The sequence below is a fragment of the Anser anser genome (assembly GCF_964211835.1).
Source record: "Anser anser genome assembly, chromosome: 30".
NCBI lineage: Eukaryota > Metazoa > Chordata > Aves > Anseriformes > Anatidae > Anser > Anser anser.
The window spans coordinates 781,002-794,332 of NC_139751.1; the positions used below are offsets into that span (position 1 = coordinate 781,002).

Genomic DNA, 13,331 nt, shown 5'->3' on the forward strand with positions numbered 1-13,331 from the left:
GAAACCTAAGGTTTAAAAATAATGACAGGGAAAAATCAATTATTAATTTTGTTTTTAGTGATTGTAGGCCTCAGAGAAAGCCTTGGTCAATTGGCAACTTGGAAAAGGCATGATCAGATAATAGTAAGATGGGATACCCCGTAGAAATATGGGTGAATGTGACAGAGGGTTATGTACCACAATCTGTCATGTTTGATGCTTGTGAGGTGTTAGCTTGTGGAGATTTAAATGCCCAATGACAACTGAGCAGAGAGAACAAATAACTGGGAGAGGCCCAACAGCCAGACTGAGAATAGCTGTATGGAAACAATCCTCTATTGCCATCTGAGAAAGGGAGAAACTCAAGGAGAAAACAGGAGAGAAAACAGGAGGCCCTCTTTGAAATGCGGCAGTTCAAACGTTTGAATGAAACAGGGTATGGGGATGTGAATGCCTGGATAGAATGGGTCAAATATACTGTCCAGAGTCTCAACCATAGCAATTGCTATGCTTGTGCCTCGGGATGACCGATTGCCCAGATCGTGCCCTGCCCATTGAGGTGGACCAAGGATTCCCAGGGAATGCGATGTATGATTGCATTGTACCAAGAAAAGACTGCCTGGGGAAATGAGGCCTGTAAGTCTCTCTCTTTGCTATTCCCTTCCTTGCATGATAGCAATATCAGGGCTCCCCCTGTATTCTCCACAGCTATAGGTAACCATACAGCTTGCCTCTCACGGCAGGGTGTGAGTGCTACCCGGCATCTGGGAGAATTTGCCTTGTGCACGAGGACCTTGAATGCTACCGAGGACTTGATGGGAAACTATTCAAGACTCGAGATCCCCAGGGCAGATCTCTGGTGGTACTGTGGAGGGAAGATCTTACGGTCCACCCTACCATCTAACTGGGGAGGCACTTGTGCACTTGTTCAATTAGCTATACCCTTCACCCTGGCATTTGAAAGAGGAACATCACAAATACCCAGAAGAAGTAAAAGAGGCTTAGGAATATCATTTGATGATAGAGTATACATAGATTCTATAGGGGTGCCTAGAGGAGTTCCTGATGAACATAGAGCCAGGAATCAAATTGCTGCAGGGTTTGAGTCACTGTTCTGGTGGGTAACAATTAATAAAAATGCGGATTGGATTAATTATATCTATTATAATCAGCAGAGATTCATAAACTATACAAGAGATGCGATAAGAGGAATCGCTGAACAACTAGATGCCACCAGCAAAATGGCTTGGGAAAACAGAATAGCATTAGATATGATTCTTGCGGAGAAAGGTGGTGTGTGCGTAATGCTGGGCAACCGTTGTTGTACTTTTATCCCTAACAATACTGCCCCGGATGGCACAGTAACTAGAGCATTGCAAGGGCTTACCACCCTTGCCAATGAATTGGCAGAAAACTCAGGAGCAGACACTTCCATCACAGGATGGTTGGAATCTTGGTTTGGTAAATGGAAAGGGATGGTAGTGTCCATATTTACATCCTTGATTGTAGTAGCAGGAGTTTTGACAGCCATTGGTTGTTGCATTATCCCCTGTGTAAGGGGACTTGTCCAGCGGTTAATTGAAACTGCACTTTTGAAACAAATGACCATGGATCCACCACCCTACTCAGATAAGATGATGATATTAGAGGAAATGGAAAGCAAAGAAAGTGAAGAAGAGGAAGATATCTACCAACTTACACCTTAGAGAAAAATTTTGCAAAAATCAACAAATTATAAAAAGAGAAAAGGGGGGAATTGTGGGAATAGAAATGTTGTTTTTGCAGTGTTACGTTGTTTAGAAGGAAGGAATGTGGTATTGAGATATGCTTACAGCGATAAGAAAGCTCAGCAGGTGACCTCGTAAAATGCAGACAACCAGCCTCCTTAGAGCAATCAGGTGAAAATCACTGTGTTAAGTCAAGCCAGATAAGGGGAGAAAACATTACCATCTCCAAAACAGGCCGGCAACTGAAGGCCAGGCATTGTCTGTGAAGCATCAGATAGATTGTGAACCTGGATTACCCACTCCAGTGGGGAAACGGGAGGGCCCTGTCATCAAAAAGTATATAAACTGTGTTTTGGAACTAGTAGGTGCGCTCTCCTGCTTGTGGGGCGCCCGCCATTGCAATCGCGAATAAATTACTACTTCACTGAGATCCTCGCCTGAGCCTAAGTTATTGGCTACGGAGTGTTTCTCACAATTGGTACGTTGTGAGCAGCGGGGGTCGGTCGCGGCCGATGGCTCCCCGAGAAACTCCTCGGTGCCGGCTGGAGCGTGATCAGTTCGTGAGCCACCTCAGCAGTGCCCACGAGGTCCCATCTGGGTCGCCAAAATGTTAGCGTTCATGAAGACACATAATCCACAAAGTGATTATATGAAGGTGCTTTATTAGGCGCCGGAAGTTAGGGGCATGCCTGCCCAAATCTAACTTCGTCTGATTTGTTCTCTTAGTTCTCTTTTATCTCCTAAGATATTACATATGCATTAGGTTTCACAACTCATCTATGCATATTCATTTCCTAGCTCCGCCTAGCCTCGCTTCGTATGCTAATCATCTTATCAGTCCTTCTGCGCTTGCCTACTACTCTCTGGTGGTCGTCCGGGTGGTCGTCGGGATGAGGTAAGATGTCTTCATCAGAGTTGAACTTTTTAACCTTTCCTTCTCACGCACGCTCTCTGAGCCCTCGGTCTCAGTCCAAACCGCAAGGTTGGTTTGATCCAGTTCCCAGGGTCCAAGAAGCCCCAGTTATCTAGATGTCTTGCAAATGGAGCATTCTTTTAATCCTCCTTACTCCTCATCATGAATCGGTGCATTCTCTCATGCTACCCTTGCACAGTTATTTTGTATCTTCCAAGCGCAGCCCCGGAACAGTACATCGCAAATGTAACATATTAAGCAATATTGTATTATTTCATCTTCTATTACTAACAGAGGGACTCAGCTACTTGGTTTTTCTGGTCGATTCCTTTCCTTGCACAGGCACGGGTACCGCCGAGGGGAGTTGGGTCCCGGTGTCCCAGCACTGCCAGATCCCTGGTGCCGTGGGCAGGCCCCGAGCCTCCGTGACACCCCTCTCCTTTCCCTCTCCCCTCCCCTTTCATCTCTCTGCAGCACGGTGAGGGCGTTGGTGCCAAAGAGACTCCTCAGCAGCGGTACCAGCGGCTGCAGCACGAGGTGCAGGAGCTGGTCCGGGAGGTGGAGCAGATCCAGGTGAGCACCACCCCTGCCGTTTGGCACCTGCGGGCAGATCGTCCCCGGGGGCTGACACTGCTGCCTGTCCCCCCCTGCACAGAGCGCGGTGAAGGAGTCGGCGGCCGAGGAGGAGCTGACGCCCATGGCCTTGGCCAGGCAGGTGGAGGGCCTGAAGCAGCAGCTGGTCTCCAGCCACCTGGAGAAGCTGCTGGGCCCTGCCGCAGCCATCGACTTCGCAGACCCCGAAGGCGCGCTGGCCAAGTGAGTGTGGGCTCGTGGCCGCAGCTTGGGAAGCGGGGGACAGCAGGGGGAGGATGGCAGCATCCCCGCGAGGCGGTACCAGGGCAGCGTGCCCACCTTTTCCCCTCGCCCAGGCGCCTGTTGCAGCAGCTGGAGGTGGCGAAGTGCAAGAAGGCAGCGGCAGGGAAGAGCCCCGCCAAGGCGCCAGCCCCCACCGGGGACACGCTCACTTTTGAGCTGTACTGGAGGCCAGAGCAGGACCAGTTCTCCCAGGCTGCCAAGGTGAGCGTGCGGAGGGGGAGTCACAGCGTTTGACCCCAAAATGGGCTGTCCTGCCCTCTCAGCCCTCGTTTCCCTCGTTTCCAGATTGCGGAGCTGGAGAAGCGGCTGGCACAGCTGGAGGCGATGGTGCAGTACGAGCCTGACAGCCAGGTAAGGAGCCAGGAGCTCCAGCCCTGCCACTCCCCTGCCCTCCATCCTGCCCCACTGATGTGATTTTCCTCCCCACAGAACCCGCTGTTGGTCGGGCTGAAGGGGACCAGCCTCGTGGTGAGTCCTAGAATCCTAGAATAGCCTGAGTTGGAAGGGACCCATGAAGACCCTTGGGTTGAACTCCTGGCTCCACACTAAGAATTAAACCATAAATCTGAGAGCATTGTCCAAATGCTTCTCGAACACCAGCAGGCTTGAGGCCATGACCCCCTGCTTGGGGAGCCTGCTCTGCTGCTCGACCACCCTCTCAGTGAAGATTTTCTGTCCTAATACCCAGCCTGAACTTCCCCTGGTGCAGCTTTAAGCCGTTCCCTCATGCCCAGGCACCCCCTACACAACCTGTTCTCCTTCCCCAGGAGACCGTGCAGATCCTCCAAGCCAAAGTGAACACCCTGGACGTGGCTGTGCTGGACCAAGTGGAGGCCCGGCTGCAGGTGAGGGGAGACGGAGGGGGGTGGGGATGAGTCCCGCAGCCCCCAGCCAGCACTGGGCCCGCTGGCCCCACCAGAGGATGGCATGGGGCCATGGGAGGGCACCCGCAGAGGCTATGAAATTGGGGTGGACCCTGCTGGATTTGGGGTGTCACATCTGCTTCCCCCCCTCCGCAGAGCGTCCTGGCGAAGGTGAACGAAATCGCCAAGCACAAGGCCGTTGTGCAAGATGCTGACACCCAGAGCAAGGTAAGAGCAGCAGGGAGGGCCCCCCAAAGCAATCACAGCATGGGGGGCTTATGTGGAATCGCCCTGCAGACTGTGCTTACGCCCTCCTTTCTTGCTTTCCGCCCCTTGCCCCAGATCCACCAGGTCTATGAGATGATGCAGCGCTGGGACCCCGTGGCCAGCAGCCTGCCCGATGTAGTGCAGCGACTGCTGACCCTCAGGGACCTGCACGAGCAAGGTGAGGGGCAAGGAATGGGGATGCTGGGGACAGTGGCGTGGCGTGACAAGGGAGATACTGGGGTCTGGGGGCCCTCCAGTGCTGAGTTTTCACCTCCTTCCCAGCCACACAGTTTGGGCAGGTCCTTGTGCACCTGGACACCACGCAGCAGGAGATAGCTGGTGCTCTCAAGGACAACACCGTGCTGCTGGCAGAGGTGAGTCTCAGCAGCATGTGCTGGGGTGGGAGGGGTCCCCATCCTGTCCGCCCTGCTCAATCCCTTCCCCACTGACCCCCCTGCAGGTCCAGAAGACGATGAAGGAAAACCTGGCCATTGTAGAGGACAACTTTGCTGACATAGAAGCCCGTATCAAGCGGCTGCAAAAGTGAGAGCACCCTGGAGCACCTCCCTGAGCATCTGCATTCCCCCCCCCCCCCCCCCCCGACATTGTGATCCCCTGGGAATCACTCCCTCTGCCTGCAAGTAGCAGTCCCTGTTTGTGTATAGCTGGCCGTGCTCCCCTGCGCAGAACGGGGCTGTGGAGGGGCCCTTCCCAGCCCCCCATTAGCACCCAGGGGTGGGTCACTGCTCGCCCAACCTGGATTTACCCCAATAAATGTCCTGGTTCAAAGCGCGTCCGTGCTGGCCTCTCCTTCGGGCTGCGGGACACGAGCAGGGCCCAGCTGGGCTGTTTGAAATGCAGCTTCTACTGCGCATGCAAGCCCTCCAAGCACCCCCTGCGTAGCTCCAGCTACACTTTTCTTACGCTTTTTTTTAGTTTAAAACCATTAGCCCTTGTCCTACCAGTGAAGAAATATTTCTCCTCAACACCTGCAGTACGTTGAAGACATCGTCGTGTGGGGCAACACAGGAGAGGATGCTTTTGAGAAAGGGGAGAAAATAATACAGCTTTGGACGGCTGCTTTCGTCCTGTTAAACAGAGTAAGGTGAGAGGATGGGCGCTGGAAATGCATTTTTTTAGGCATAAATTGGCCAGATGGATGTCATCAGGTCCCCATGGATGCGATCCATGGGGATCCAAGAAGCTGTGGACTTGCCAGCTAGCAAATGCTAACGGCTGTATAGTGCCTGCATGGGTTAACAACCCTTCACCTCCCTCCTCTGCGCCCCTTGAGCTGAGGCTGTCGGGGTGTGTCCGGGCGGGGACATACCATATAAGGTCATATGGCGTCATCCCTCCTTTATGACGTCATCCCTCCTTTATGACGTCATCACCCGGACACTATATAAGGCCGCGCTCGCCCAGGCCGGGCCAGTGGCAGAGGCGACCTCTGCTGCTGCGCGGTGCTGGGAGCCGGTGTCTGCTGAGGGCTCAGAGGCTGCTGTCCCTCAGAGGCCCAGGCCGTGCGATCGCTGGTGGCTATTGCTGGCAGCGTTTGGTGAAACCGTCGATTTCGCATTCCTTAAGCCATGATCCGGGGTGGCGTGGGCCAGGGGCCTGTGGCGCGTGGTCGCCCCTTGCCCCGTCGGGGCCCAGCGCGACCCCCCAGCAGGCCTGTGCAGCAGGAGGAGCACAGGCAGGAGCTGGAGGCGCTGCGGGCCCAGCTGGAGGCGCTGCGGGCCCAGCTGGAGGCAGTGCGGGCCCAGCTGGAGGCCAAGCGTCTCCGCTCCCAGGAGCTGCAGCGCCGCTTTGCTGATGAAGCCCGTGAGATGAAGAAGAGGGCAGAGGAGCAGCGGCAGCTCCTGGCCAAGCAGCTACGCTCCAAATGCGAGCAGGAGCGGGCGCGGGAGCTGCAGCGGCTGTGGGAGCAGATCCAGAAGCAGCAGGCAGCGGAGATCCGTCAGCTGCTGTGTGAGGGGAACACCAAGTGGTGCCAGGCTCAGCAGCTGCTCCAGCAGCAGTGGGACGAGGCCGTCCGCCAGGTGCGGGACCTGCAGCGGCAGCTGTTCAAGGTGCCCGTGAACCGTGGCCGGAGCGGCGGCAGCGAGGCCCGCGGCAAGCAGCAGGACGTCAACAGGCAGCTCTGCTGGCGGGCAGATAGCAAGCAGGCCGCCCAAATCCTGGACCTCCAGGAGAAGCTGCAGCTGCGGAGGAAACTCCCCTCTCAGTACATCCCGGAGAAGGCTGAGGGGGGGGCGCCTGCCTCCCACAACGGGGACAGGGCCGCGGCCCAGCACCGCCTGCAGAGTCTCCTGGGCACAGGAGCCACCAGGCCCGGCTCTTCGAAGAGCTCCGGTGCATCTGGTGCTGGTGGTGGAGAAGGGCAGCGGACAACCTGCTCGAGCTCAGAAGACGCTCACCTGCGGGGTGAAGGGCAGAGCAGCAGGAAATCTGTCAGAGACATTGGGGTTCAGGTCCCAGAGCAGCAAGAGGCCTGTCCACCTGGCAGCGGAGACAGCCCGTTCCTGGAGCAGCAGAAAGCGCAGCTGCAGAATGCCCTGAAGGACCTGGCCAGGCAATGGATGGTCCTTCAAGAGGAGACCTGCTTCCTGAAGAACGAGAGCTCCCTGGTGGAAGCGAGGGAGAAGGCGGGGAGGCTCAAGCAGGAGCTTGGTATGCTGGGCCTCCTTACCAAGAATCTGACAGAAAAAACCAGGAAGCTGAAAGAGCTTGCTGCAAAGTCTGGAAAGACTGCTGCAAAGACGGAGCAGGTCGACCAGCAGCAGAGAGGGCAATTGGAAACCGAGGCTGGGAAAAAACTTCAGCTGCAAAAGAAACTGGATCAGGAACGTTCAAGGCTGAAGAACAGGTACGAGGAGCTGAAAGTGTGTCTGACAGAGATGAGAAATGAAAAAGCCAGACGCGTGCAGGAAACTTCTCAGCTCCGCAGGCAGAAGGAGAGGATAGAGGAGATTCGATCCGAAAACGCTGCTCTGAAGCAGAAACTCGTGCAAGCGACAGAGCAGCGAAATGCTGCCGTTGGAGCAGCCAAACGTCTTCAAACGCTCCTGAAGGATCTCGATTGCAAATTGAAAGCCATGAGTCAACCGGCAGAAAGGACGCAACAACAGCAGCAGGACCACGAGGAAACAAAGCTAATGCTGCAGAAAAAAGAAGAGGAAGTTAAGCATTGGCAGAGGGCTTGGGCAGAGCTCAGAAGGACACGTGAGGAAGAGCTGCAAGCCTCTCGAGTGCAGCTGAGAGAATCAGAGCAGCAGTATCAGCACCAATGTCAACAATGGGAGCTGCTCTCTCAGCAACTTGAGCAAGAGAAAAGAAAAAAATCCAGCCCTATCGTCTCAGAACTACCCCAGGCAATGACACCTCCCACAGCACAGGCCTATGCAGAGCAGTCCCATGACCTCTGCAGCCATGAAGACAGCTCTGATGCTTCTGAGAAGGCAGCCAAAATCCTGGGATTCTACACAAGCAGCTCGGCATCTGATGCCACACGCGACGGTCCTGGGTGCTGCACTGTTTCAGATGAGGGCTCTGTAGGTGGGAACGGAGAGTCAGGAGCAGAGCATGTGTCCTTCGTCCCGCAGTCCCTGGGACAAGAATCACCAAAACTTCAAAGACTTGTAGCTCAACAGGGCCACCATCCTGTTGAGGGTCCTAATGAGCGCCCCGAAGCAGAGCTTCCTCATGCTCGGGGAGAATACGTTCACGTCTCTGGAGACGTGGACGAGCATGGCGGGTCTGTGAGGGAGCGGAAGCCTGTCAGAAGACGACTTTTCTCCCCTACTTCGACAGAAGTTTCAGACAGCAGCCAGGTGACAAGTTCAGAGCTATGTTATCCCCTGCAAGACAGTGATATCGAAATAAGTTCTTGCAGCAGAAGGGGAAGGAAGAAACAGAGACAGAATAAATCTTTTTGACCAAGGAATTTGTGTCTGTGTGGTGGTTTTACTTGGGTGGGCGGTCGAGTTCCACCTCAGCCGCTCTCTCACTCCCCCTCCTCAAAGAGAAAGGGGGAGAAAATACGACACAAAGGGCTCAAGGGTTGAGATAAGGAGGGGGAGATCGCTCAAAAATTATCGTGACGGGTAAAACAGACTCAGAGTGGGGAGAGAGTAAGATTTATTGCCTATTGCTAACAAGGTAGGGAAGTGAGAAACAAAGGAAAGAAACCAAAAACACCTTCCCCCCACCCCCCACACTAACATGAAACTGGGCCTCCATACACGTCGTGGTTGGTGGGGAGACGGACATTTCCCTAACGAGAGCTCCCCCCTTCTCCCTCCCCTTCCATGGCTTTTATTGCTGAGCGTTACGTGGTCATATGGACTATCCCTTTGGTCTTTTGGGGTCAGCCGCCCCGGCGATGCCCCCTCCGCACCTCTTGCCCATGGTGGTGGGCAAGCCACTGGATTTGGGGCTGGGGGGTGGCAGAGGGAGGGCGCTGCGGGAGTCCTGGTGCTGTGCCAGCGCCGCTCAGCAGTAGACAAAACACATCGGTGCAATAGCAAGTCAGTTGTAGCCTAGCTACAAGTACAGAGCACAGCGCTGTATGGGCTGCTGTGGGGAAGGCTGAGGCCATCCCAGGCAGAGGCAGCCCACCAAACCCACCGTGGTGGGGACGGGATGACCAGGCAGGGTCTAGAGGGGTGGCTGGATCCCAACCGAAACAGTCGCCCGGGGGCTGGGAAGGATGGGGAAGGTGCTGGGTGGTGCGGTGGGAGCTCCTACGCTCACCCACCTCGGAGGAGCTCGGAGGGACGGTGGCGTCGGGGGGAGTCCTGCCGGGCCCCTCGCAGGGACCACCCGCCCAAAGACCCCGGCCACGCAAGTCCACGAGCAGGGAGGTGAAGGTGGAGGGGTTCAGAGGGGGTCACCCACGGCCTCGCACCCCGGGACGGCGGCAACCCACGGGTGCAGCCTTTGCGTGCCCGGAGCACCGGGGCAGAGCCGGCGGCACAGCAGCTCCGGAGCCAGCCCCGGCGCCGGTTCCTGGAGTGGGAACCGAGCTTCAAAGGGCTTGGGGGAGCCGCATCGGTCCGCCCCCACCCATGCCAGCTGCCCACGGGTGTCCCGGGCTGCTCGCATGACCGCAGCACGGCCGGGCTCGGCACCGGGCTCGGCACCAGGCTCGGCAACGGGCTGCCGCCGGCTTTGCCCGGTGCAGAGCAGGGCGGAACGCGGGGGCTGCCCCCACGCATGACTCCCGGCCCCCTGTGGGGGCAGCTCCCAGCGCCGGGGAAGAGGGGCCCCGCACCCCACGGGGGGTGCTCTCCGGGTGGGCTCCCCCCTACCTGGGGACCCCAGGGAGCGCGGTCTCGGGGGATGGGGGGCGGGCCCAGGCCCCACGCGTGACCACCGCCCCCCGTGGGACGGGAGCCCTACGGATGGGGACAGCCCACGGGGACCGGACCCATGCGGGGGTCGCTGCCTCAGCCCCCCCTGCAGCGGGGGCGCCTCCCACGGCCCCTGCACCCACGCGGGACCCCGGCCCCCCTCGAGCCCCAGCCCCACGCGCTACGGGGAGCCCCCGTACCTGGATTTACCCCAGGAAATGTCCTGGTTCAAAGCGTGTCCGTGCTGGCCTCTCCTGCGGGAGGTGGCCGGTAGCGGGGCAGGCGCGCTCTGCCGCGGAGCGGGGGATCGAGGCGGGCAGGGCTTTTCTGCGGCGTCGAGGCCACCCGAAGCAGCCGAGGGAGCCGCTGGGACCCGGCAGCCATCGCGAGGGAGGCTGACGAGGCGTCGGCGGAGCCAGCAGCGTCCCCTCCCGGGCCTCCCTCGCGACGGGGAGGGAGCGGGGCGAGGCGCGGCCGTTGGCGCGGGCAGGTTGCGCTCGGGCAGGGCAGAGCGTTCCGCCGCGCTCCCGGGAACAGCTCAGCTACCGGCCGCCTACCTACGGGTAAACCGCCACAGTCATCACGAGGCGGAGAGCTCTTTTCAGACGCTCTGCGGCCGCCCAGACTGAGCGCCCGCTCGAACACGTGGCGCTTCAGGCCTCCGGGTGCCCGCAGGGCCTGGGCCTGTTGCCGCCCTCCGAGGGCGGCGGAGACGCCGTGAGCGTGAGGTGCGGGGGCCATGGGAGGCACCCCCGCTGTGGGGGGGGGCTGAGGCAGCTGCTCTAGCAGCAGCGGGACGAGGCCGCCCGCCAGGCGTGGGACCTGCAGCGGCAGCTGCTCAAGGTGCCGGCGAACCTCGGTGCTGGTGAGTGTGAGGTCCAGCCCAGCCCAGATGGGGGTTGAAGTCCCCTGAGAGGACCGGGCCCTGCAAACGTGATGTTTCTCCTACCTATCTGTAGAGGTGTTAGCGTTCATGAAGACACATAATCCACAAAGTGATTATATGAAGGTGCTTTATTAGGCGCCGGAAGTTAGGGGCATGCCCGCCCAAATCTAACTTCGTCTGATTTGTTCTCTCAGTTCTCCTTTATCTCCTAAGATATTACATATTCTATACATATATACATATATACATATCACTTGCCGAGGCGATGGGCTCCGGGGCAGATGCGTTCTGCAGGAGAGCGGGGGATCGGGACAGGCAGGGCTTTTTTTCCGACATCGAGGCCGCTCGAGGGAGCCGCCAGGACCCGGCAGCCTCCGCGAGGGAGGCTGACGAGGCGTAGGCGGAGCCAGCAGCGCCCCCTCCCCGGCCGTTCAAAAGCAGCCCCTAGGGAGCGCGAGCGACCAGGAGCGCAGCGACCAAGGCGGGCAAACAGGGCGGGGCACGTCAGAAGGGTGGGCGCGGCAGTTTGCACGGCAGTGCGCGCAGGCAGGGCGAGCAGGGGGGGCGGACAGGGCAGAGTTTCCCCCCGCCCATAAGAACAACACCTTTAACGGCTGTCGACTGCTAGCTGGGCTGCGATGGTCTTCACCAGGCAGAGCGCTCTCTCTAGAGAGTCTGTGGCCACCCAGACTGACCACCTGCTCAACAATGCGGCAGTTCAGGTCTCTGGGTGCAGGGACTGTCTGAGCCTGTTGCTGCCATCTGAGGGAGGCAGAGGCACCGTGTGTGTGAGGTGCGAGCAGGTGGATGACCTGGTCCGCCTGGTGGCAGAACTCAAAGAGGAGGTGGAGAGGTTGAGGGCTCTTAGGGAGCGTGAGCGGGAGATAGACTGGTGGAGCGACTCCCTGCAGGGCCTGAAGGAGAGGTAGCAGGGTGAGACACCCCAAATAGGGATGGACCCCCTGCCCTGTTGCTGTCGGGCAGAGGGAGGGGACCTAGAAGTTGAGGAGGGATGGAGACAGGTCCCTGCTCGACCTTTCAGGCAACGCCCCCCCCTACCGGCCCCACCTTCCCAGGTGCCCTTACGTAACAGATTTGAGGCCCTGGAGCTTGAGAGACCGGTGGGTGAGGACGAGGTAGAAAGTCTACCCAGGAGGATGCCTAGGGCGAGGAAGCCGACTCCACGCCTCAAGACTGCCTCCACCAAGAAAGACAGAAGGGTGATCGTAGTAGGCGACTCCCTTCTCAGGGGAACAGAGGGTCCTATTTGTCGACCTGACCCTACCCGTAGGGAAGTCTGCTGCCTCCCTGGGGCCAGGGTCAGGGATGTTGCCAGGAAGCTTCCCAACCTGGTTCCCCCCTCTGACTACTACCCTCTTTTGATAGTCCAGGCTGGCAGTGATGATATTGATGAGAGAAGCCTGAAGGCTATCAAACGGGACTTTAGGGGACTGGGACGGTTAGTGGATGGAGCGGGAGTACAGGTGGTGTTTTCGTCTATCCCTGCAGTAGCAGGGAGGGGTACCGAGAGGACACGGAAAGCCCACCTGATTAACACGTGGCTCAGAGGCTGGTGCCAACACAGAAATGTTGGGTTTTTTGACCATGGGGCGCTTTACTCGGCACCCGGCCTGATGGCCGCAGACGGGTCCCTATCTCTAAGGGGAAAACGGATCCTAGCCCAGGAGCCGGCAGGGCTCGTTGAGAGGGCTTTAAACTAGGAAAGAAGGGGGATGGGGCTGAAAGAAGGCTTGTTGGAGCTGTGCCGGGGGGAACAATGGCAAAGCCGGGGAAGAAGGCAATGGCCCGACTGAAGTGCATCTACACTAATGCACACAGCATGGGTAACAAACAGGAGGAGCTGGAAGCCATCGTGCAGCGGGAAGGCTATGACTTGGTTGCCATCACGGAAACGTGGTGGGACCACTCTCGTGACTGGAGAGCTGCAATGTCTGGCTATAGGCTCTTCAGAAGGGACAGGCAGCACAGAAGGGGTGGTGGTGTGGCTCTCTATATTAGAGAGTGTTTTGACGTTGAGGAACTCGAGGCTGGGAATGATAAGGTTGAGTCCCTATGGGTTAGGATCAGAGGGAAGGCCAACAAGGCAAGCATCCTGGTGGGGGTCTGTTATAGACCACCGAACCAGGATGAGGAGACTGATGAGGAGTTCTACAGGCAGCTGGCAGAAAACGCAAAATCGTCAGCGCTTGTTCTCGTGGGGGACTTCAACTTGCCAGACATATCCTGGAAGCACAACACAGCCCAGAGAAAGCAGTCTAGGAGGTTTCTGGAGAGCGTGGAAGATAGCTTCCTGACGCAGCTGGTTAGAGAGCCTACCAGGGGAGGTGCCCCGCTAGACCTTCTGTTCACAAACAGTGACGGACTGGTGGGAGATGTGGTGGTCGAGAGCTGTCTTGGGCAGAGTGACCACGAAATGGTTCAGTTCTCTATTCTTGGCGAAGTCAG

General features: G+C 57.7%; 1 protein-coding gene across 1 annotated transcript; it reads left to right on the plus strand.

The window, feature by feature from the left end:
* Nucleotides 1-502: 502 nt before the first annotated feature.
* LOC310888019 (dynactin subunit 2-like) lies at nt 503-5,414 on the plus strand (the record flags this gene model as incomplete). Its single annotated transcript, XM_083814347.1, has 11 exons — nt 503-580; nt 3,094-3,192; nt 3,275-3,435; nt 3,549-3,696; nt 3,781-3,846; nt 3,925-3,963; nt 4,263-4,340; nt 4,515-4,586; nt 4,701-4,803; nt 4,908-4,999; nt 5,086-5,414. The coding sequence occupies 11 exons, from the start codon at nt 503-505 to the stop codon at nt 5,170-5,172; spliced, it is 1,023 nt and encodes a 340-aa protein (XP_083670473.1). The 3' UTR covers nt 5,173-5,414.
* Between the last annotated feature and the right edge of the window lie 7,917 nt (nt 5,415-13,331).